This window comes from Ictidomys tridecemlineatus, chromosome 1, assembly GCF_052094955.1.
Source record: "Ictidomys tridecemlineatus isolate mIctTri1 chromosome 1, mIctTri1.hap1, whole genome shotgun sequence".
In the NCBI taxonomy this organism is placed as follows: Eukaryota; Metazoa; Chordata; class Mammalia; order Rodentia; family Sciuridae; genus Ictidomys; species Ictidomys tridecemlineatus.
In genome coordinates this window covers 14,182,210-14,208,110 of record NC_135477.1, presented here as the reverse complement: position 1 = coordinate 14,208,110, position 25,901 = coordinate 14,182,210, and the positions used below count along the sequence as shown (strand labels likewise).

Below are 25,901 nucleotides of genomic sequence, written 5' to 3'. Positions count from 1 at the left end.
TTTAACATATGCAGTTATTTGATTGTAGACTGCAAATTCGTAATTCAACTGTCTTTCCAAGTCCACACATTCACCTGTCCCCAAAAACATGTCCATGGGGGTTTGAATATCCTGCTTTCAGTTTCTTTCTGCTTGCTCTAAACAATAATCAGTCCAATAGGACCTCCAAAGCAAAAAATCTCCACCGCTTAAACAGGAGCGCGAGATAGAGACCCAGTTGATGGGAGGAAGTGGTTGATGGCAAATTGTTTCGAGTAAGCTTTGCACAAATGGCGAATTAGGACCATGTACATCAAGCATTTTTTAACCCCTTGACAGTTTTCAACGGAATTACAGCATGGATATGGACACACTGTTCTTGGTTGTTAACCTGTTGCAAAAACTGGGAAAGACTGAAATCCACTAAATGTCCTCCCCAGCTTCCTGAGCCTTCCAAAATCCGTGTTGTAACAGTGGGAGAAAAGTCATTGCTAGCTCAGAGTACCTGTTAAAATTTGTCCTCCTAACTGGAAGTGGCCGGATTTGAATGGCTGGAGCAGGTCCTGCTAGACATAATCTGTTAAAATTTCCTGATAATTCCTGGATTTCAATGTCTGACTCATTTCCTCAGTCTGAGACTCATCCTTGTGTCCTTCCTCTGGTCATCTTGGCTTTGTTTCCCAAAGCCTGGAGGTGGAGGAGGGGAAGGGGGAGTGGGAGGGGAAGAGAAGGAGGAGGAGGAGGAGGAGGAGGAGGAGGGGGGAGAGGAGGAGGAGGGGGGGAGGAGGAGGAGGGGGGGAGGAGGAGGAGGGGGGGAGGAGGAGGAGGGGGGGAGGAGGAAGGGGGGAGGAGGAGGAGGGGGGGGAGGAGGAGGAGGGGGGGAGGAGGAGGAGGGGGGGAGGAGGGGGGGAGGAGGAGGGGGGGAGGAGGGGGGGAGGAGGAGGACGCTATACCTCTCTATGAATTTCCTCTCGACTCCTCTCTCCGAGGGGGATTATCTACCCCTCTGGAGGCTTCTTCTCTATGGTTTTCCTCCTGACTAATCCAGTCTTGTTCTAGTGGAGTTAATCTCTCAGTTTTATGCTGGCTCCAAGGTTATCTGCTTGATGGATAATTTGAATGGAATTGGATTCTGCTCTCAACCTCGGAAAAGGAAGAGAGATTCTTTTAGTCTCAGGCAATTTTTCCATTTGTGTAGATTTGATTACCCTCTGAATACCTTTCAATAGATCTTCCAGGGGCCATGGACTCTAGCCCAAGTTATCAAAAAGGCAAATTTCTAATGCAGTCTAAACCCTCTGAATATTATCAATATTACTGTTAGGCAATTCATCAGAAAGACAAGCTTTATGTAATTTTCTTCCTAATCTCTCCCAAGTACGTAAATCCGGTAAATCTTGATCACAAAACCTTGGACAAAACTTGCCAACCATCTTTAAGAACTGTGATAGCTGGGTCCTTTTGACTTGTTTCCCTTTTGATTAATTGCAGTCTCTAAAATAGTTAAATACATGTCCTTATCTGTTGAAGTTGAATTTCCCATTATTAATCCTTAACATTCTTGGCTCCAAACTGTCTGCTACCTCCGTGACCCTACAAATTTGTCAGGATGCACTAAATTTATATAGCGCGTGCTTCTCCACTCAACCTAGAGGATTTAACCCACTGCCCCACGTTCAAAAGCGCCATATTTAGTCTGTGTCCAGTGCAGACGGTATGAATGGTTCCGTTTGGTCACGTGGGAAAATCCTAAGGAAGTTTAAATTAAAGACACAGACTCCAATTACCTTTAAACCAGCTCCAGGACGGCTCCTCGAATCCTCAGCCTCAAGCTACCTAGGGAAGTAGTGAGGTTTACTGAAGAGGCTAGTGAGAGAGAGTGAGCACACCAGGGTGAGGGCTTTTATTGGGGAACAAAAAATTCTGGGGAAAATCTCATCCAATGAAGGTCAAGGGGGGCAGTGTTCCAAAGTCAAGTGAGATGATTGAATCTTCCAGGGCAGTGGTGAGACACACCTCCACAAAGACAAGCCCTGAACCCAAGAAGGGTAGGGAAAGCTTTAACACATGAAAAAGTATCCAAGCGCCTCATACCCAGCCAGGGAGGTAACTCAATCACGTGCAAGGATGGCCTCCCACAGACCTTGCCTATTAAAATCTTCAAATGTATTGATGCAGCAAAACCAAGTTCTGCTATATAGGATACATCTAAACATTCAGAAAGGATGAAATTGAAGGAACAGAGAAAGAAAGGTTTATTAGAAAAATGATGACAATAAGACAATGGAGGTTGTGATCTTAATACCAGAGAAAGTGGGACTCAGGCACCAAAATATTGTATGAGACAAGCACAGCTTAATGTTAATATGCAAAATATTATATAATAGAAGAATATTTGTAAGCTACCAGTCCCTATATAAAACAGAAACTCAGGTGATGAAAAGAGAAATAGCCTAAGTGTTAATACAAAGCAGGTTACCCACTGCTGTTAGTACATGGCAGGACAGAGTATAAGAGAGGGTACAAAAACTTTAATAACAACCAAGAAAGCTGATATTGAAGATACATATTGAAACATACAGTTTATCTATAGACTATTATATAGAAAACTCACAAATATTGATTTTCTATTAAGATGCAAAGAAAACACCAGCAGTTTCAAAGATGATATTAAAATAAATAAACACTGCAATCTGTACAATCAGAAAAATGAGAAATTATACCCCAATGATTCCAGTGTATGAATTGCCAAGATCATTGTAATGTCTTGTGTAGCTAATAAAAAATAAAAATAAACACTTTTAACATTTTCAATAAAATATTTAAAATAAAATTTAAATATTTTTTCTTTTGGGTGAAAGGGGAAACACAAGCAAGTATTACAGAATTTCTGAAAAATGACAGTAAAAACAACAAGTTTAAGAATCTATGGATATCTGGGTCTAGTGATGCATCCCTTTAATCTCAGGGACTCTGAGGCTGAACCAGGAGGATGGCAAATTTGAGGCCAGCCTCAGAAATTTAGCAAGATCCTGTCTCAAAATAAAAAAGTTGGCATGTGACTTAGTAGTAGATGGCCTCTGGGTAGAGTCCCTAATACCACAAACAACAAAAACAGCAACAGTAAAACTATGGGATATATTTAAGGCAGTTAAAACACTGAAGGACTTTACTTTCGTAAGAGTAAATAAATGTTCCACATTCCAAACTCAAAAAATCTAGGAAAGTAATAACAAACACGAGGAAATTACAAATCTAGGAAAGGAATAACAAACAAAGGAGGAAATTAAAGAGCTATTATTAGGGAGGAAATAAAAGCTATAATTAATAATGTAAGAATAGAGAAACATTAGACCAATTTAATGGATTTCATAACAATCATAGTAAAAACTCACTTGGGAAATGAATCATCAATGGATGCTAAATCTGTCAGTAGGGAGTATTTGGCATATGTATATGTAGATGTATATGGTCTTTAATTTTCTTCCCTATATATTGTTCATAAGACATAGGGGGAAACACAGCTACATAGTTAAGAAACATTGTTAACACCTTGTCTGATCAAAATTAAATCAACTGTTGGGTGCTGGATACTGGGTAGGACATATAGGAAGCCTGGTTCTGTAAACTTTTTCTAAAAAGGTCTAAATAGTAAATATTTTATATTTTATGCAGTATATGTCACTGTTTTATTTACTCATTCTGCCATTATATCATGAAAGCAAGACCTAGATAATGTGTAGATTCATGAAATATGCCTTTATGCCAACAGAATGAAGAAAACTTACAGAATGGGGTTAATATTCGCAACCCATGCATCTTAGTGCCTAGTATCCAAGTATATAAGGAACTCAAAAACTTGATAGGAAGAAAACAAATAGCTTGATTAAAAAATGGACAAAGGACCTGAATAAATGCTTCTGGAAATATCCAACAAACATGAAAAAATATCTAACATCTTAGGGAAATGCAAATTAAATCACAATGAGATATTACTTCTAAGCTGTTAAAATGGCTGCTATGAAAGAAATAACAAGTATTGGCAAGGATGTGAAGCCAAAGAACCCTGTACACTGGTGGTGAGAGTGGCTTTTTTTTTTTTTTTTTAAATGAAAATGAGTAGCTGACTAGATTGGGCTCATGATTCATAGGCTGCTGACCCCTGGCTGACAGTTTTCTGACTGGGAATGTGTAACTTGAATCTAAACATTAAGCAGTACTGGACAAATGTCAAATGTAGAACATTCTATTTAAAAAAGTGGGAGGGCTTTATTCTTCAAAAATGTCAGTATCTTAAGAGACAAAAGAAGGTTGAAAATCATTCCAGATTAAAAGGAAGCTAAAGAAACCCAATAAAGGAATGCTGACAACTGGTTTACAACATGGAGATAAGAACTGGTAATCTCAGAATGGATTTTATATTGAACAAAAACATTGGCTCAGTTCACAAAATGGAAATATGTATGTTTATTAAAGCATTGTATTAAATGTTGACTCTGAAGTTGATTACTGTAATGTGCTTATATGAAAAGAAAGTGCTTCTCTTAAGAAATGTACATCTAAATATTTAGAGGTAATAGGAATGATGTATACATGTGTAAGAGAAACATATGCACTAATGATAAAAGAAGTAGGACACATCGATGGTTGTGACTGACAGGGATATTGGCGTTCTTTGGCTATTCTTGCAACTTGCTTATAACTTTGAAATTATTTGCAGAAATGCTAAAAATAGAAGAAGCTATATAGAATATATATTTAACTAAAGATTATAAGAATTCCCTTGAAATTGCTGTGGCAATAAAGGAAATGTCAGTTTGTCCTTTTTTCCTAAACTGAATTATGCCTATAAGAGAATCTATAAATCTCTGAGGGAGTTATGTGGATGATTTTACTAACTTGGATCATAAAGCTCTTCTGGGTTAGTCCTGAGGGAAATTTATTTCACTTTAGGTTAGCAATACCTCATAAAGTTTCTAAGAATCTCAATGTGAGTCTCAAGGTGAATATAATATTAATGTTTTGCTTTAGTATTCTTCACATATTTAGAATTTGGGATGTGTATTTGGGAAGCCATTCTTAATTTTATGTTAACTTCTTTTGATTAAAAAATCAATAGTTTTAAAAAAAATTTTGATAGATACATAATTGTATATAGAAATGTATTCTTTGTAAAATGTGATGGTAATGTATGATGTTTCTTCAGCTCCTAACATCACATATTTTTTAAAATTTCATAATGAATTTTAAGTGTAAATTAGACATTGGTTTTCAGCAAACTAGCATTTGAAAGTACAGATGTATTAAGTGGGAATTAGGAATTTTTAATAAAAGTAATTATCAATTTAAAAGTAATTAAATAAAAAGGAATCATAAAATGCAGGATTTTATTGTGTGCTTAAATCAGGCCTAGCAATCTATCCACAGTACCACAAAATAAACAAATAAATTAGGCTTACCATTTGCAATACAATTAATTTAATTTAGAAAAGATTTTTTGCAGGACTAATTAGGAAAAGTGAAACAGTTTCAATATATTGAGTCAAATTTTATTTTAATAAATTGCTTTTTCTAGGGGACCAAGGCTACTGTTAAAACTGTTATGATTTTATACTTACTGTTTCAAAAATGTCACAGTAGGAAGACTAGTTTTGGTAAGTAAAATTATTAAGCCATATGATTTTAAAACTTTATATGCTATATAAATCTATGTATATTTTAAAATAGGCATTGACTGTTCTAAACTATTTCAATAGTTGTACAGTTAGGATTCAGAAATTTCTGGTCTTTTTATCTCTGTGATATTTTTTTCTTGATGAAGATCAGTGCCTTAAATTTTGGACTTACATTTAGAAGAAACATGAACTCACTGTAATTTGCATTTCCTGGTTTTTCATGATTGGTTGGAACTGTACTTGTGCAATTTAACCACTCTTCACATATTAACCCTTAAAGTGTTTTGAAATATCTTTATTTTCCACTTGTTTTCAATTTTTTAGGTAACATTCTTAGGTGTTCACATGGCAAGTTTTCTATTCCATATCCTTTTGATAACACCTTACATTGATACAAACTAATGGTTTAAAGAATATTTTCTAATGATAATAGCAGTAGTTAACATTTGCTGAATGCTTAATCTGTGGCAGGTGTTGCAAACCCTGTACATGTCACCTCATTTAGTTCTCAAAGTGACCATGGAATATATATGTTATTTTTATACCTTTGTACAGATGAGGGACTGGAAGCACAGATGTTTCACACAAATGACCAATGGTTACCCCAGTAAGTGGCAAATCAGGATTATATAAATATATGAGTTGGGCTGAGGTTGTATTCAGTGAAAGCATGGTTGCCTAACACAAACAATGCCCTGTGTTTGATCCTCAGAACCACCACCACCACCACCAACACACACACATACACACACACACACACACAGTACAAAAGGTGCATATGTTCTTTGTTTACCCTTTGTTGTTTTTATTACCCTCTCTGGATAAACTATTTTTTGTAATGAACCATTCAAACCTAACAGCTTAGAATATGTTATTCAATGTAAAATTAATACCTTGTTCTAGATAAGTTGTTTTATTCATCTTATTAATCCAATCTAAGTTTGTATTTCATACTACTTTGATTCGGTTGACTAGTAGCAAAATATCTTACTTTAGTTCATTTTGGTTTTTGGTTCTGTTTTAAATGACTGATGTGAAGCAAGATATACTCTGTCCTGTACTTGTGTGGTTAGTGTTGGAACCTTGGTGAATGACTTGATATTTACCATTAAAATAATTTTGGCCCATAGTTGCTTTTGATTTTCAACTCTGGAATTTGAAGATATAGTTAGGTACTCTTCTGGTCTGGTTGGTGGTAATTAACTAGAATGTTCTGTTAAGCTTGTGGGTTTGAATGGTTCAATGCAAGGTATACTTTTTCCAGAGAGGGAAATAAAGATGACAGGATAATGTGTAACATCTCTTTCTCTCTTTCCCTTCACTTTCTTTTTTTCTCCCCCACCCCGTGTGTGTGTGTGTGTGTGTGTGTGTGTGTGTGTGTGTGTGTGTATTTTGTTTGCTTGGTGGTTCTGGGGATCAAACATTGCCTTATACATGCTAGGCAAGGACTCTACCACTGAGTACAGGTTCTTTTCCTTTGTCCTTGAATTGACAAAAAGTGTTGACTAGCAAAACAATGGCATTTAAAGAAAGAGATGGAGAAAACCTATAGATTAAAGACATTTGAGGAACTTATCAGACAACCACAAAGTATAGATCTCATTTAGGTCCTGATTACAACAAACTTAAAAAAAAAGCTTATAAAATGATTAGAAATTCAATAACAACTAGATACTTCCTGGATGAAAATTCACAGTCACAGGCCTTTAGGATTTTGACATAGGACCATAACTTCTTCTTGAAATAGTTTCTTTTTTGCTATCCCTGCTGCTTGTTATGTAAATGTAATTCCTTTTTTTACTGTCTGAAAGACTTTCTGTTGTCACAGCTTTAAGTATCTGAGTTACAGTACCACTACAGTTTTCTTTTTTCTTGTCATATTTAAAGTTTTAGTCTTTTTCAGAATCTGTCTATTCTAGGTAAAATTTTAAATATATTAACCAAAAGATATTCATAATATTTTTAAGTGAACTTTAAAATTTTTTTCTCCTTTACATTCCTAATATTTAATCCCTGGGCCTTCTTGCTTTTTGTCTCCATCACACTCTCCAGAAGATTTTTAATCTCAACACTTTCCAAAGTACCAGGTTTTGTAATTTTGTATATTTGTTTGTCTGTTCTTACTTTTATTATATCTTCCTTTTAATATAGTTGATTTGTTGTGCTTTCCCCCCTTCATTATGTTGGTACTTCATTGTCTTTCATCCACAATTTTTCCTGTATCAGTGCTTTGCTACTATTTATTTATTTATTTTTGATACAAGGGATTGAACCCAGAGGTACTTAACCATTGAGCCACATCCTCAGCCCCTTTTTAATATTTTGGGACAGGGTTTTGCTAAGCTGCTTGGGGCCTTGGTAAATTACTGAGCCTGTTTTTTTTTTTTTTTAAATTTGCCAATCTATTCTTTTTTTAAATATTTTTTATTTTTTTATTATTAGTTGTTCAAAACATTACAAAGCTCTTGAGTCTGGTTTTGAACTCACAATCCTCCTTACTCAGCTTCCTGAGCTGCTGGGATTATAGGTATACACCATTGCATCGGGCTGCTCCTTTTTATTCTTTATTTTTTTAAAAAATCTTTTCTTTAGACGTTGATGGACCTTCATTTTATTCACTTATCTATGTGTTGCTAAGAATCGAACCCAGTGCCTCACACATGCTAGGCAAGTGCTCTACCACCGAGCCATAATTGCCAGCCCTTCCTTTTTATTCTTGAGAAGAATATTCTATTGTAAGGATAAAACACAATTTGTTTATGCATTTACCAGTTACTTGACATTTGGGTCCAATTTTGAGGTCATTTGAATAAAGCTGTTATGAATATTGTCTTACAAGTTGTTCTGAGAGCAGGGTTTTTATTCTCTGTGTGACTACTGAAGAGTGGGATTGCTGGGTTGTTTGGTAATTAGGTATGCGACTATAAGAAAGTTGCATGGTGTTTATCAAAGCAGTGGTACCATTTGCAACCTACCAGTAGTGTTTGAAAATTCCTTCTACTTCATATTCTCATATTCAAAACTTGTTATTGTTAGTCTTTTAAACTTATTCTGTTGGAATTGTGATGATATCTTAGTATGTTTTTTATTTGCAATTTTCTGATGATTAATGATTTTACGCATCTTTCTGTTTCAGTGTTTGATATTTGAATATCTTCTTTGGTGAATATACAGTCAATATCCATATGTTTTGTAATTTTGACTCAATTTTTAAATATGGTATGAAGATCTGAGATTTTTGAAAAACAGAATTCGAATTTAAATGACTGGATTTTTTAAATATATAAATTATATATGATTTATATATATAAATTTTAAACTATAATATATTTTAAATTTATACATATAAATTTTCTTTGTCCATTTAAATAAATGAAGTCATTTGAATTTGAATTATTATGGAGTAGTAAGAATTCTTTCTATATTCTGGATGTAATTCTGTTCTTCTATATACATGTCTTAGAAATATTCTATCCCGGTTTGTGAGATACTTTTTCATCTTTTTTAAAAAGTAGAGCTTTTAACTTTTATGAAATATAATTTATGAATGTTTTATATCTGTTCTTACAAAAGCATAGACATAACACAAAGTTCTATCTGAAAGATCTTTATTAAGTTTAATGTCACAAAAATTTTTCTCTTAGTTTTTTTATTATATGTTTTGTAATTCTGGCTATTATCCTTAGATCTATGACCCATTTGAGCTAATTTTTAAATATAGTATGAAGTAAGGACTGAGATTCAAGAAAATAAATATACATTGTTCTAGCACCATTTTTTGGAAATATTTTTCATTCCCCATAAAATTACCTTGGTACATGTGTTGAAAACTCAATTGACCATATATGTGTAGGTAACTTTGTGTGTTATATTCTGGTTCATTGATGCATACTCTGCCTACTTCAAAACCACATTCTGTATATTACTATAGATTTAGAAATCTAAAGTATATGTCCTTTTTTATTTCTATTTTTTTAAAAAATTTGGGCCATTCTAGTTTATTTATATGACTACATAAAAATTTATAATGAGCCCATTCATTTATTTTAAAAAAGCCTGTGAGGATATTAATAGGGGATTCATCTAGTCTACAGATGGGGAAATCATATTCTTAACAATATTGTCTTCTAGTTCATTCACCTAATGCATCTCTATTTATTTAGATATCCATTATTTTAATAATGTTTTATAGTTTTCAGTATACTGGTGTTGAAAATAGTTTACTCAATATTTCTATTTCATATTTTTACATTATTGAAATGGTATTTTATAATTGCATTTGACAATAGTCCATTGCTAGTAAACAAAAATAATTTATTTTTAGATATTGCTATCATGTGCTAAATTTCCACATGATATTTTTGTGAATTTTTGGCAAACTCTTTGTTGACTATATATAAAATAATTTGGTGTGGTAGTCAACATTGTTTTACTTCTATCTTTTCAATATATATGCTTTTTAATTTTCTTTGTACTGATGGGATTTCTAGTATGATACTGAGTAGAAGTAGTGGAAGTAGACTTTTTTTTCTTCTTCTTATTTTAGGAGAGAAAGCCTCAGTTCTTTAATTATTTTATTAGTAATATTTTAAAACTGCCTTTTATCAGATGGAGGAAATTATTTTTATTGCTAGATTGTCGAGAGTCTTTTTCATAAATAGTGATAAATTTCCTCAAATAATTTTCTCATAGCTGTTGAGAAGGTAATTTTGTTGTCATTTTTTATTTATTAATATGGTGAATTATTTTGATTTTTTTCAAGTTAAACCATCTCTGCATTTTTGCCTCCCTTGGTTATACTGTGCGCGATTAGCCTTTTCATATAATGCTGGATTTTATTTGCTAAAATGTTCTTAGGAATTTTATATTTATATTCATATGCGATATGGACTACAGTTTTTAATTTTTTTGTAATTTTTTGGCTTTGCACTCTGGGTAGTTTTAAAATATTTTGAGAGTCTTTCATCCTAATTGTTTTGGTGAGAATTTGTGTAGAACTGGTATTAATTTTTGATAGAATTCATCAGTGAAACTATCTGGCCCAGCAGCTTCCTTTGTGAGAAATATTTTTATTTATTTATATTTTCTTTAAAAGAGGTAAGTATACCTAGGCTCAACCCTATTTTTGTAAATGACAGTATTTTCTACTTATTTAAAGCCAAAAATTACAGATAGTCCCTGACTTATACTGATTCAGTTTATGATTTTTCTAATTTATGATATGAACTAAGTAGAAATTGTATTTCAAAATCTGAATTTAATCTTTTTAAAAATTTAATTTACAAAAAATGTATTGGGGCTGGGGTTGAGGCTCAGTGGTAGAGTGCTCGCCAGGTGCATGCGAGGTCCAGGGTTTGATCCACAGTACCACATAAAAATAAGTAAATAAAAACAAAGTTATTGTGTACAGCTGAAAGAAATAAATATTAAAAAATTGGTACATTATAGTTATACATAATAGTGGGATTATTTTTATGATATGTTTGTACATTCACATAATATAATTTGGATAATTTCATTCCCCAGTGTTTCCCTTTCCCCTCACCCTCCCTCTCTCATCCTTATCCTGTACTTTACTGGTCTCTCATTTTTCCCTTTCCACTTTTTTTCTCTCTCTATTTTCTATAACTGAGAAAAAAGTATGACCTTGACTTTGTAAGTCTAATTTGTCTGGCTTATTTTACTTAATGATGTTCTCCATTTTCATCTTTTTTTAAAAAATCTTTATTTTATTTATTTATTTTTATGTGGTGCTGAGGATTGAATGTAGAGCCTCATACTTGCTAGGTGAGCGCTCTACTGCTGAGCCACAACCCCAGTCCCCATTTTCATCTGTTTTACTAAAATGATATAATTTCATTCTTCTTTATGGTTGAGTAAAAATTCATTGGATATATATACCACAACTCATTAGTTCATTTAGCTCTTCATATATACCTAGCCTGGTGCCATAATTTAGCTATTGTGAATTGTTCTGCTATAACATGGATATGTATATATAGCTATAGTAAGCTAACTTTAGTTCTTTTGGATAGATATTAACAAATGATATAGCTGGGTCATATGTTAGTTCCATTTCTAGTCTTTGGAGAAATCTCCGTACTGATTTCTGTAGTGGTTGTAGTAATTTACACTCCTATCAACACTGTAGAAGTGTTCCTTTTCCCCCATATATATAACAGCCAATATGTATTATTATTTGTATTCTTATTATATATTTATATCTTTATCTATATCTATCTAAGTTATTGATAGACATTTATTTTATTTGTTTGTATGCAGTGCTGAGAATCAAACCCAGTGCCTCACATGTTATGCAAGAACTCTGCCACTAAGCCACAACCCAACCTATTATTTCTGTTTTTGATGATAGCCATTCTAACAAGACTGACATAAAATGTAAGGAATTAAGTCATTATAAAAAATTTGCTAAGAGTTGCTTAGTCACCTAAAATATGGTCTGTTTTGGAGAAAGATCATTGAACATTTGAGAAGAAATTCAACTGTAATTGATGAAATAGTCTATAGATGCCTGTTAGGTCCATTTAATTTATAATATTCTTTAGATCTTATGTATCATTACTGATTTTATGCCTAGATGAACTATCTACTGATGAGAGAGGTGTGTAAAAATCACCCAGTATTAGTATGTTGGCATCTTTGGAGCCTTCATGTTGAGTAGTATTAGTTTTATATAATTAAGTGCACTGACATTGTGAGCATAAATATTTTCTATTGATACATCTTCTTGTCATATTTTTCTCTTTACCAGAATTAAGTGACCTTTATCTCTTCTAATTAATTTTATTTTAAAGTCTGCTTTGTCAGAGTTGCTACTCCTGCTTGCTTTCAGGCTCCATTTTCATGGAATATCATTTTCCATCATTTCATTGCCTAAGTGTTGAATTCCTTGCAGTCAACATATAGTTGGGTCCTGTTGTTTAATGCACTTGCCAGTTTTAATTAGAGAATTGTGATCATTCAGTGTTATTATAGAAAGGATTTTACTATTTTTTGCCATTTTTATTTATTTCTAATCTTCAATTCAGATCTAATTCTTATTTGCTTTACTAACCTTCTAATGACATTCACCCCTTTCTTGAGCCCTGGAATTTATTTTAAATTTCTTTTATGTGGAGGAGTTCTTCAAATATTTTCTAGAAAATTGGCTTAGTAGATGAATTCTTTTAGTACATGCTTAGCATGGAAGACTTTTATTTCTTCTTTGATTTGAAAGAATAATTTAGTAGCTATGCCAATCTTGGTTGGCAATTTTTTTTTCAGGGCTTGAGACACATAGTTTCAAGTTCTCATGGATTTTAGACTTTCTGTTGAGAAATAAGATGCTTTCCTGACTAATTTACTTCTAAGTGTGACCTAATCTTTTTCTTTTGAGGTTTTAAAAGTTGTATCCTTATTTTGCATTTCTGGCCTTTTAATAATTTTTCATGCAGATTAAAAAAAGTTTCTATTTGAGGTTCTAAGTGCCTCCTGTATCTAGATGTCCATTTTATTCTCAAGGTTTAGAAAATCTGCTGTTGTTATTTCACTGCTAAGATTAATAAAGCCATAAACCTGAATCCTGGTTACTTTCCCAAATCCAAAGATTCTTAAATTTAGTCTCTTATTATTGTCCCAGAATTCTTGTGTATTCTGATCATGGTTTCTATTTTTCTTTATTACTGAGTGTTTAAGTTTATAAAACTTATCTTCAGGTCCTGAAATTCTGCCTTCCACATGCTTTAATCGATTGATGAGACTTTCAACTAAATTTTTTATTCAATTTATTAAGTATTTTATTTCCAGGATTTCCATTTGATTCTTTTCCAGAATCTCTTTCTCTTTATTGAAATCATCTTTTATGTTCTATATTTTCCATCTTAGTTTATCCCTGAGGTTTTCTTTTAGGTCATTGATCATTTTGGCAGTCAATTTTTGAATTATTTGTTTAGTGTTTCCTTTGCTTCAATATCTGTGGATAGTTATTGGGGCATTATAAACTTTTAACCTATTTCTTCATTTATTTATTTTCTTTATTTCTTTTTTAGTTCCTATGTTTATCTGTTCAGATGGATTCCTCTTTAATATGTGGGTCCTTTGTGGAATATCTTTTTTATGATAAGCCTTAGACAGGGGCTATATCTTAACTTGAGTATATCTGATCAGCATAATTCAAACGTTAATTAACGTCAGCAATCCTCATGAATTATGAGAGGAAGGGGTAACCATATTGCAGCATATGCTATGAAAATTGTTACTAAAAAACTATTAACCAATGAGAAAGTGGGTCAGAGATAAAATAGAACATGCTGAAAAGATTAAGCATTGATGATAATATACTAAGTTGAACTGGATGAAGGGACAAAAATAAGGAAAATAGTTAATAAAAAAGAGGAAAGAAAAAAGAAGAGATGGACAGAGAGGGGAGAAGATAGAGTGAGAGAAAAGAGAATGAAGGAGAGAGAAAAGGGATGGCGATGGGAGAAAGGAAAAGAGCTATTATTGAGAGCAGATCCAATTGATAAAATAGTTAAAATTACAACTCTGGAAAAACAGATGCTGCCTTTTACTTGGTGTATTTTATACAATCTACATTTAGTATGGTTATCAATGTGATTGAGTTTAATCATGCTATTTTGATTTTTGTCCTCTATTTGTCATTCCATCTTTTTTCCTTTTTACTATGTGAATATGTTATATAATTTCATTTTTCTTTATTATTAACTTCTTTAACATAATTGTTGAAGTGCTTAAATTTAGGTCTACTAGTTTGTTATTCATTTCTTCTTTGCTTACTTTCATTTCATTCCTGTTTTCTTTTGTATTATTTGACTTTTTTTTTGCAGTATTCCACTTTAAACTTATTTAGTGTGATTTTGACATTATCTTTGTAATTTTGAAAAGTAATTTTTTCTTTGGATTTTAAGATATGTCCTTAACTTTTTACACTTTATTTAGCGTCAATATTTTGCCTTGTGGGTTGGAATGTAGAAGCCTTACCACAGTTTACCCTCTCCAATTTATATTGTAGCTGCTTACTTACTGTGTCTACGTATATTGGAAACCCCATAAGGACATGTTGTTATTTTTGTTTCACCCCATCAAATGGACAAGAAGGAAGAAGAAAATAGTCTTTATTTACCCAAGTATTTATCTCATCTATTGTTCTTTCTTCATTCTAAGTTTTCTTTCTTTGCCATTTCCCCTTGTTCTTAAGAGCTTCTTTTAGCATTTCTTTTAGAACAGTTCCATTAAATATATGGGTTATCTTCCTTGCATCTGAAAATGTGTTTATAAATGTCTATGTAGGATATGTTTGTACATATAGAATTGTGAATTATAGTTATTTTTCAGCACTTAAAAAATGTTGAGCCACACACACCCACAAAGGAAGGAAAACGCTGAGCTACTTCCTCCTGGCTTCTATGGTCTAAAGTCACAGTTAAAAAAAAAAAATATATATATATATATATATATAGTTGTAGATGGACACAATATCTTTATTTTATTTGTGTATTTTTATGTGGTGCTGGGGATTGAATCAACTGCCTCATGCATGCTAGGCAAGTGCTCTATCACAGAGCTACAATTTGGCCCAAAGTCACAGTTTTTTTGAATTGTTGTTCTTCTATAAGTAATTTGTCACTTTTTTCCTAGTCACTTCCACAATATTTTTTTCATCTTTAGTTTTCAGTAGTTTATGTTTTTGGTGTGAATTTCTTTGAAAATAATGTTTATAATTTGCTTATCTTTTTGAATCAATAGGACTATTACTTCATTAATTTTACTTTTTGTTTTATTTTTGTATGATTTCACTATGATTTACAATATATACCTTAATCTTGTCATATTCTACCTGCAAATAAAGTTATAACATGTTATATAGTGTTAGAACCTGGCAACAGTATATCTGTATTTTATTCCCTTTCCTTTGAGCTGATATCATATTTCTATGAAATTGTTATGTTTGTTTTGAAAATTTTAAGTAGACAAAAATTGAGAGATGAATTATTTTATAATTATTTACATCTTAATTTTTCCCTATATTCTTCATTTGTCTGTATAAGTAGATTTCATCTGGTATTAGTTATCATTTTCATTTAGTCTAAAGAATTTCTGTGGCCATCTCTTATAGGGTATGTCTTTGCTTGCTTTTTTCATTTTTGTCTTAATAGACTTTTCTTTTTCTCTTATTTTTGAAAAAAATATTTTTCTGGGCATAGAATTCTACTTTGATGGTCTTTTGTTTTTTAATTTCAATTTCTATGGTACTTGGAATTTACCACAGGGTCCCAAGCATGTGAGGTAGGTGCTGTATTACCAAGCCTCGTACCCAGACCTATTTTTGGTTTTAGAACAGAAATTTTAGGTTGACAGTTTTTTCCTTATCTTAGTAGTTTTAAAATTACTTTCATGGCCCTTCTTACCTTTTTCTTCTGCTTGCTCATCTTCTACTTCAGGATTTTCTTTGATGGGGGTTTCTTTATATTTTTTCCCCCTTTATTTGTATTTCACCTTTTTGGTTTTGTGAAATTAAGGCTTCACTAAATTTGGGAAATGATTTCTTCAAACATTATTTCTATCTACCCTACCATGACCACATATTTTAAGTTCTTTCTCCCTATAATATCTAATCTTGTGTTAACACTCTTAAATGTATTTTCATTTTAGGTACTGTATTTTTCATTTCTAGGCATCTCATTTTTTTCTTGTGCAGGTCATGGATATTAAATCATGACTTTGTGCACTTAGGCAAGCACTCTACCACTGTGCTAAACTTTGGATCCTGTTTTATTCTTTTTTAAAAATCTTCCATTTCTCTGCAATGTTATTGGACATACTTGAGCATATTTTCAATAGTTTTTTAAACATTCTGTTACACATTACCAATATAATGAAATTTAGCTGCTAAAAATGTAAGAAAGGGTGTGAACAGATTCCTCAAATGTTTTAAGTAAAGAATAACCACCAAACAGTATTTTGGGAGACACAAATATATATATGTGTGTGTATGTATGTGTATATATATATATATATATATATATATATATATATATATATCCTGTATGTGTTTTATACTAAAATGTGTATATACTAAAATGTTTAGAACTATCACTGTGAACATACAGAATATATAAGATGGTGAAAAATAACTCTACAAAGTGGGCTTGGGCAAACTTTATTTTTTCACTTTTACATTTATAACTTTTTATTCAATATTTTTGTTACAAAGCCAGTTTATCTTTCTTTTTAAAAAGAGATCAATCAAGATGGGCTGGGGTTATGGCTCAGAAGTAGAGCACATGCAAGGCCCTGGGTTTGATCCTCAGCACCACATAAAAATAAATAAATAACATAAAGGTATTGTGTCCAACTACAACTAAAAAATAAATATTAAAAAAAAAGAACAAGCAAGAATATGAAAAAATTTTATTTTAGGCATATGTGAACATTTAACAAGTGGCTAAAGAATATTAATCAAATTCTGTAAAGCACAATTGGCTTTAATGATTCCTTTGATACTTCATATTTTTTATAGCCAGTGAAGAATCACTTTCTTCACTACCTTAGAATTTTGTAAACGTGAAGAGTTTTTAACCATCATTTTCATTTTTTATTAGTTTGGGTATTTTCAGTGAACTCTCTAGAATGTCAAAGTTTAGGTGACAAGATAGAGGTATGATACAGTTGTGGTCTGGGTTGCACATTTATAAACAAATGACAGCCCAGTGTGGTGGCACATGCCTGTAATCCTAGCAGTTGAGGCTGAGACAGGAGGATTGCGAGTTCAAAACCAGGCTCAACAACTTAGCAAGGCCCTAAGCAACTCAATGAGACTCTGTCTCTAAATAAAATACAAGCCTGGGGTTGTTGCTCAGTGGTTAAGCACCGGAGTTCAATCCCTGGTACCAAAATCCCAAAACAGACAAACAAAAAAACAAATGACAGATTTCTTTATAGTTGCTCTTTATCATCTAAATTTTCTAAGGCCAACAAACTACATGCTTTTTATCTGCATGTTCTTATAAGTATGCCTTGCATATGGTTATCTCTATAAATGAACCAGCAATAGGGAGTAAGTGCCTCTGCTAAATACAGCAAGTAGAGTGGAATTTAATGTAGAGAATTTACTACACAGATGCTAGAAGGGCTAAGGATACCCAAGGCAGTGGGATCACCTGGAAATCTAGAAGCTGAAATGCAGCAAGGCTGGAGCCTGTGATCACATCAGCTCCTGAGCTACTGCAAGTGCCACTTTTGTCCCTAAGCTGGAAATACCCCTACTCAGTGTTATGAAGCCAACACTGCCATTACTTCTGTTTGCCATCTGTCTCTTATTGCTTCTAGAGAAATAAGAAGAAGATGTTTCTTCCTTTGTCTTCTAATCTCTTATTGTTACTTAAATTGGTGGATCCTAACAATAACACAGTTGTCAAGAGCCTTGGAAATTTAGTTTTAGGACCAGCATTTGTTGAAAATTTGCTGAATAAATTTTAGTTAAGGACAGTGATCATATGATTTTTATTTTTATAATATTAGTGACTAATTAAAAGTTAGTCACATAGTAGGCTCTCATAAAATACTTGCTAAATAGTTTATTTAGGCTTATATTTGAATCCGAAAATGTGTAGAAGAATAAAGATGCAATTTATGATAATTTTTTCAAATGTGACAAATTTCCCTTTTCTCTTGCACACAGAAATTCGGATTTTCAGTATTTCAGAGTATAAATTTCTCTACAGAAGGACAAGTGTTACTCAGCTTTAGTGTTACTTAGTATCTAATGTAGCACTTAGCACATTTTTAATACATTTCATGACTATTAAGTAATACTAAATAACTATTAAGTACGCAGTATTTACTCATAAAAATGTGTCATTAAAACTAACTTGTTGATTAGTATAATACTAATACTAAATGACTATTAAGTATACAGTATTTACTCATAAAAATGTGTCACTAAAACTACCTTGTTGATAGTTTTGGTGGTATATGAATTGTATTTTTAAAAACCTATGGTTTATTTTCTTTCCATTATAGCGTCAAACACTTGGCTTGTTCCAGAAACAAAAGGCGCTATTGTGCAAGGTGGATATGGGCATACAAGTGTGTATGATGAGATAACTAAGTCCATTTATGTTCATGGAGGCTATAAAGCATTGCCAGGCAACAAATATGGATTGGTAGATGACCTTTATAAGTATGAAGTTAACCCTAAGACTTGGTGAGTAGATGGGGCAGAAGCATGGTAAGGAGAAGATTTGGTGTTTGTTGTATTTCATATTTGTGTTGTGGTGGCATGTACCAAATATTTTCACAGAAATCTTGGATTTTTTTCCATATTTATACCAACTAACAACATGTTATTATGTAGCAATATCATAAAATACATAAATAACTTTTCTGTGTAGCCATCATTTATATAAATGATTCACTTTAAGATGATTTCTAATCCCACAGAAATACCATTTTGCATGCATTACTTATACTGATAAGTGCTTATATCATGTTAATTTTAGATGAGGAATTTTATTTAACACTGTAACTGAGCTCTGATAGAATTTTTCCTAGGATTTGTTCTTCTTTGAACTCATATTTTATTGATATTCGCAAATTTAAAAATATTTCTTCTGTTTCATCATCTAGTTTCCTCTGAAGTACAAAGCTTATGATATTTGGTTCAATTTTCCTCTTTTGTTGTTATCAACAATGCTGTAATATATGTCTTCTGTTCTTCCTGTGACCGTGTGCAATAGTTTCTTTAGGGTATACATTGAAAAGTGAAATTGCTGTGTCTGAGGGTATTAACACCCTCAACTTGACTGCATGTTGCTGAATTGCTTTTCAGGTGATTGTGGTAATGTATACTTCCAACAGCAGGGTATGAGTGTCTTTGTGTCTTCATGTTGTCACCAATACAACTATCAGGATTTTTACTTTTGTCAATGTGGTAGGTATGAGTAATATCTTACTGATATTGTAATGTGCATTTATCCAATTACTGCTATGAATAGTGTTATTTTATGTAGTCATTTGATTCTTGTTTAATAAATTGCCTATTTATATATATAGCATTCTCTTTATGTTTGAAATATTGTTAATTTATTTTTCATTTATTGATTTTAAGAGTATAGAAACTTTAATATAGAATTTATTATAGAATTATTGTATTTATTTCCCTTTGTAAAATCTGGGAAATGAATATTTTAAGACAGTATACATTCTTTTGAACTTCTAGCATAAAATTACTTTATATGTTTAAAGGAAGAACAGTTTTCCACTAAGCTGTGATTTCTTCTGCTACCTCTACTTTCAAAAATATACCTAGATTTCTACATTTTTGAAAAAAATAGATAGGATTATTAGACTTTTTCTTTTGGGAAATAAATAAGAGTTTCTCAGACATGACAGAAGATATCAAGCTACAGATTGAAGAATTCTGTGGAAACCAAGGGAATAAGTACAAAGAAACTTAAGAGATATCATGGTAAAGCTGCTGAAAACAGGAAGAAAAAAATTTAAAAGCAGCTAGAGGGGAAAAGGCATGTTCCCTCTCTTAGGGGCAATACTAACAACTGATTTCTTAACTGAAAGCATGAAATCAAGAAGGCATGATATTTTTAGATGGTTGAAAGAAAATAATCACCAGCCTATAATTATATCCAGTGAAATATACTTTTAAAAAATAAGTGAGATAAAAACATTTTTAGAAAACAAGAACCTAGAGAATTTGAGTATAGCTGATCGGGAATAAAGGAAATAATAAATAAAATAAATGCTATTGAAGTAGAAGAAAAATAGTCCTAGACACTTGATAGAATATAGAGAAATAAAAAAGCATAAATAATTATTTTACAAAAGTCTGATAATAATAGAAGCTCAAATACACATATAATTCAAATGCTTGAAAATGATGGCATGTATTTCAGGAAGAGAGATGAGTGGGTGTGAAAACCTCAAATCCTCATATAACATGGGAATTGATAAACTAATATTACATCTTAATAGGTAAGGGTTTGAGATTTTATTATTAAGTAACAACCAGCATAAAAGGGCATCTTTGTATATCTAGCAAGGGAATAGATGGGAAAATGAGGATGGTGACCAGTTCTCCATGGAATTGGAAGAAGGCAAGAAAGACATGGAAAAGGAACAGGTGTGTCAACTAGGATATCGTGAGATGGTGCATTTAACTACAGAACACTTGATGACTACATATAGATGTGAGGAAATCAAAGTTTACTAAAGTGAGAGAATGATATTCCAATTAAAGGCCAACAGGTTTTGGACTGAATATAAAAACAAAATCTAGTCATCTGTTTCCTAGAAAAGATTGAAATAAAGATATTTAGAAAAGTTGAAAATAAAAGGATAGAAGGAAGATATGTCTTCTAATAATCAAACAAAAGAAAATTGGCACAGCTGTGCTAAAATGCGACAAGTACGAATTTGAGCCAAGTGTCTCCCTGGAACATATAATAATTCTGAATTTAGGTAGACCTTATAATACAATGTTAAAATTAATAAAGTAAAAGTTGACAGAATAAAACAGAACAAATCTTAGTACAATATTTTTAATCCAGTTCCCTTGGTAATTGACACAAGATCAGTAGATTGACAAAACAAAAATATCAAAGGTTGAGTAGCACAACTAACAGTTTGGTTTTGATATTTGAGAGTACAGAACTATATAATTGCAGCATACACATTGTTTCTAAGTACTTATGGAGGTTTTCCAAAACTTACCATATGCTGGGTTTTAACACAATTCTCAACAGATTAAAAAGAATTGAAAACCTACTGAGTAACATATCACAGTGAAACGAACCCAAAAATGAGTTCTTGGTGATTATACACAAAAAAATCAGAAAAACCCTAATATAAAAATTAATAAACTCCTTAGGAATAATTTTGTACAGAATGATAACACATTAAAATATATGTGATTTAGGGAATAAGAGAGAGAGAGAGTTATACCTTTTGAGTGTATTTATTAGAAAATAGAAAAAAAATCTTAACTCATTGCTTAAGAGATCCTGACAAATCGTAGAGTGTATTTATTAATCACTAAAGGCCACTGAAATGAAAACAGTGTTACTGAGATGTAAAAAAAAAATTTTCACTACCTAAAATAAAACTTTCTTTCCCAGCAAAAAAAAAAAAAAGAAAATGCTTTTAAAAGCCTGAAAATCAGTAGTCCAAAGCATCTTTTTATGAAGCTACATAAAGAACAGCAGAGTAAGGATAAAGAAAATAAAGATAGGAAAAGGAAAGGAATATGAGATTAGATCACAAATTAATGAAGTAGAATGATGTAGACAATCCATAAAGTCACCAGTAATCACCAAATATTTGGTTGGTAAAGAGTAATACAATAAATAATATAAAATAAACAAATTCCACCCAGAAACTAAAAACAAAGATGTCACTCAAATAACATGTCAGGATTGAAAAGGGACATTGCTAAAGGTTGTATAGACATTGGAAGTTAAGAAGAGCATATCATTAGCAGATGTAAGACAGTAAATTTAAAAAATCAGATGAATCATGACAAATTTCTATGAAAAACAAAATTTTCCAGAGTGACACATGAAAAGATAGAAATTGGAGTAATTTCATATCAATGAAATAGTCTGTGATTGAAATTCTTGCTTCAAAACAAGTAAACAATCATACATATAAACAAAAACAAAACAAAATGAGAAACCTTCCAGGCCTAGATCACTTCATGGGTGAAGTTTCCTTGGTAATTAAGATATTAAAGGAATAGAGAAGTAAAGTCCTATAATATTTTTAAATGATGTAGAAAAATATTTTGGTAAATTTAACATGTTTTCATGACACAAATTGTAGTGAACTAGAGGAGAAGCAAATAATTCACATGGTAAAAGATGCACTCTAACACAAAAACTATTGCAAATGTTCAGTGAAATGTTGAAAGCTTTTTCTTTTAGTTGGAGAAGAAGATGAGGGTTTTTGAATGTAACACCAGTTTTATTCAACATTGTATTAGAGTTTCTAGGCAATGCAAAAAAGCATTTAAAGTAAAATATGATATCATACATAAGGTATATGAGCAATAGGTTGTTGCATAAAAGATCAATATAAAAAATCAACAAAATGTAATTGTGTATACCAGGAATAATTTTAAAGCAATATAACGTATGTTGCCATCAGAAAACATTAACAACTTAAGGAAAAAAATCTAAAGATGTATATGAAGGATCTTTACAGAAACAAAACTATAAGCCTGTATTGTGAGAAATTAAAGAAGAACTAAATAAATGGAGACTACATTTTGATAATTGTTTGAAAAATCTCAATATTACAGAGATATAAATTCTTCCCAAATGGATCTGTAGGTTTAATATAATCCTAATAAAATTTTAGCAGATTATTTTCCTTTGTAAACTAACATACTAATTCTAAAATTTATCTGAAAATGCGTAGGGCCAACTATAGTTAAAACAAATTCTAAAAGATCAAACATGGAAGACTTCTATCAAATCTCATACAATATAAGATTGTTATTGTAAAAATAGGAAAATAGACAAATGTACATTTATGGACATTTGATCTTTGACAAAGTTGGCACTGTGGAGCAGTTTTTTCAATAATTTGATCTGGGCCAATTGAATGTATAATTGGAAAAGGTGAATATTGGGCTCTCCCTCACAGCATACAGAGAAATCAATGTCAGACCAATTATAGATCTCAATGTGGAGGATAGTTAGTATTCTAGAAGGTTCAAAGGCAAGTATATTCATTTCAATAGGTAAAAAAAATTAAAAATGATTCAAGTAGTGGTATTCATAAAGAAAAATTATAGCATGAACAATATTTATATATCTAAAATCATCACTAAGAAGATAAAAATGCAAGTCACAGTTTGGGATCTGTTTAGAAATGTATAATGTCAGCAAAGGGCTGTCATCTTGAAAATGTAGAGAAGTACTACAGATCAATGGGAAAATGTAAGAAAACTCAATAAAGAAATGGACAAGAGATTTGAACAGATATGTCACAAAAAAGCTGTCCATGTGGTCAAAATACATACTATAAGGTACTCAACCTTATTAGTTGAGTTGTTGAAATTGAAGTCTGTGTTTGATTTGACTTCTCAAATTTAACATAGTATGCTACAAATTTATGATAATTTGACAAAGAGGGTCATTTTCAGTATATAATGACCAAATACATTTTTATTGCCACTTTTGGAAAAGAATCAAGACATTAAAGTTCAGGATACAAGTCATTGCTGCCACCTCAATTCCTCAGGGGTAGTTAGGTCTGATTTCTTCACAATGAAAGACTAAAAGAATGAACATTCTTATTGCTGCAAGGGTTTAGATTCCAGGGTCATTGTAGACAGGATTTTGTAACCTTGTTAAATGAGACATCTCATAACATTTTTGCATGTATAGAATTTACAATTGACCACTTACGTCGTCCTTATTCCTCTATGCCAAGGTTTTCTCTGATAACAGAGACCTCAGATTTTCTTGGCCTATTGTGTAGGTAGGTCTTCTCCTCTATTGTGTGTGTGTGTGTTTTTTTAACTCTGTGAAAAACTTCAAGTTTTAATAAATAAGGAATGTTTTAAATATTATTATTTACAACTGGCAGCTTTATTATTATTATCAACTTTTTAAAATAAAAAATTTCAACTATGTTTTTAAAGATAATAAAAGGATAAGTAATGAACATAAGGATAATGCCTCTGTGGTACTATATTAGATCTGTACTTTTAAAAAGTCTTTGAATTACATATACTTAAAAATGTTTTCATAAGGAGGGTATTCATAGTTACATGAAATTAACTATTCTGGCTTTAATTTGATATAATGGGAGTTATTTTTACATTGAATTATTCAAAGCCAATCAAATTATTGAACTTTTGTGATTTTTCTAAGAAATTTAGCTGTCAGAAGTTTCATGAAGTGATATAGAACAATTTTATGAATATGTTATTAGTTAAATCACATTTCACTAAATCCTGATGAATATGCTATCCATTCTTTCTTATTTCTCTGCTTAGTGAGTATCTGAAGTGTTTTAAATAAAAATTTTATTGATTCTTTGTCAAACTCTGTATTGGAAGTAATCCTAATATATTCTTAGTAAGAGATTGATAATTTAAAATTTTATAGTACATATTTATGTGGCAAGTAATAGAAATACACATGGATACACCCACATGTTAAAAAATAGTATAGCAGGGAGATTTATTAAAATTAGTACAAAATGTTTATATAGACAAGAAAGACTGTTATATGTATAAACATCATGATAGTTTCTGATTTTTGGAGTGCCTAGTTAAAATCACAAATTTATAAATTGATAATTTAAAAAGCTCTATAGATTTACTTTTATCAAGTGATTTAAAATCTATAGTACTTTTTTCCTACTTTATTGTATAAATTGATAAATATTACATATGAAAGAGTATTTGAATATATGTATACACAGACACACACACACACACACACACACACACACACACACACACGTATTTAACAGTTTTAGAACCACAAGAAAATGAACACTGCCCACCTAAGCCAATAAAAAGGACATTACGACACCCTGGAAGCCCTTATGTGTCCCTCCATGGTGACACTCCCACCATTATCCCAAAGAGAGGTAACCATTATTTTAATATTGGGTTGATTACTTCTTTTTTATTATAGACTTTAAAAATTCTCCAAATGTATATTTGCAAACAATCCAATTAATTTGCCTGTTTTTGAATTTTTCATGTATTGGTTAACAATACACTTTCTTCAGAGACTTTTAAAAGTATATTTTATGTTTTGGAGATATGTTGTAATGATGAGAAGCAGATAATAAAAATAGAGTAAAATGTATTTTATATGGTAATAAGTGCTATGGAGGAAAAAGAAAGTATGGAAAGAGAATAAGAAGTTTCAGGTTGTTGCATTTAAAGAATGGCCAGAGAAGACCTCATTGAGAAGACATTTGAGTAGAATTTGAATGGGGTTAGTGAGTGAGCCATACCTATGGAGGTCAGGTGTCCTAGGAAGAGGGACATCTAGTACAACAGCTTTGAGAATAGGAAGGTTCTTGTCATCTGTAACAGTAAGGGGCCAGTATAGCTGGTGTAGAAAAATATCTTAAAGTAGAGTGAGGGAAGTGGTAGGAAATGACCTTAGGTAATTGGGAACCTACTATGTTGGGTCTTGGTGGTCCTTATAAGGCTTTTATTTTGACATGGTGTGTTTAGTCAGC

General features: G+C 31.7%; 1 protein-coding gene across 13 annotated transcripts in view; it reads left to right on the top strand.

Moving 5' to 3' along the window:
• The window catches only part of Atrnl1 (attractin like 1), a 694,372-nt gene that overhangs the window by 75,748 nt on the left and 592,723 nt on the right, over positions 1-25,901 (top strand). For 12 of the 13 annotated variants that reach the window (XR_013437181.1, XR_013437180.1, XR_013437183.1 and 9 more), the window contains exon 9: positions 18,696-18,879. Coding sequence is in view for 10 of the 13 variants with exons in the window: in XM_078044839.1 (XP_077900965.1) it covers positions 18,696-18,879 (184 nt within the window). In the remaining 3 variants the exon portion in view is untranslated. Of the gene's footprint in view, positions 1-11,936; positions 12,034-18,695; positions 18,880-25,901 lie in introns of those variants that run through there. The other variant, XM_078044928.1, reaches the window with a different exon arrangement.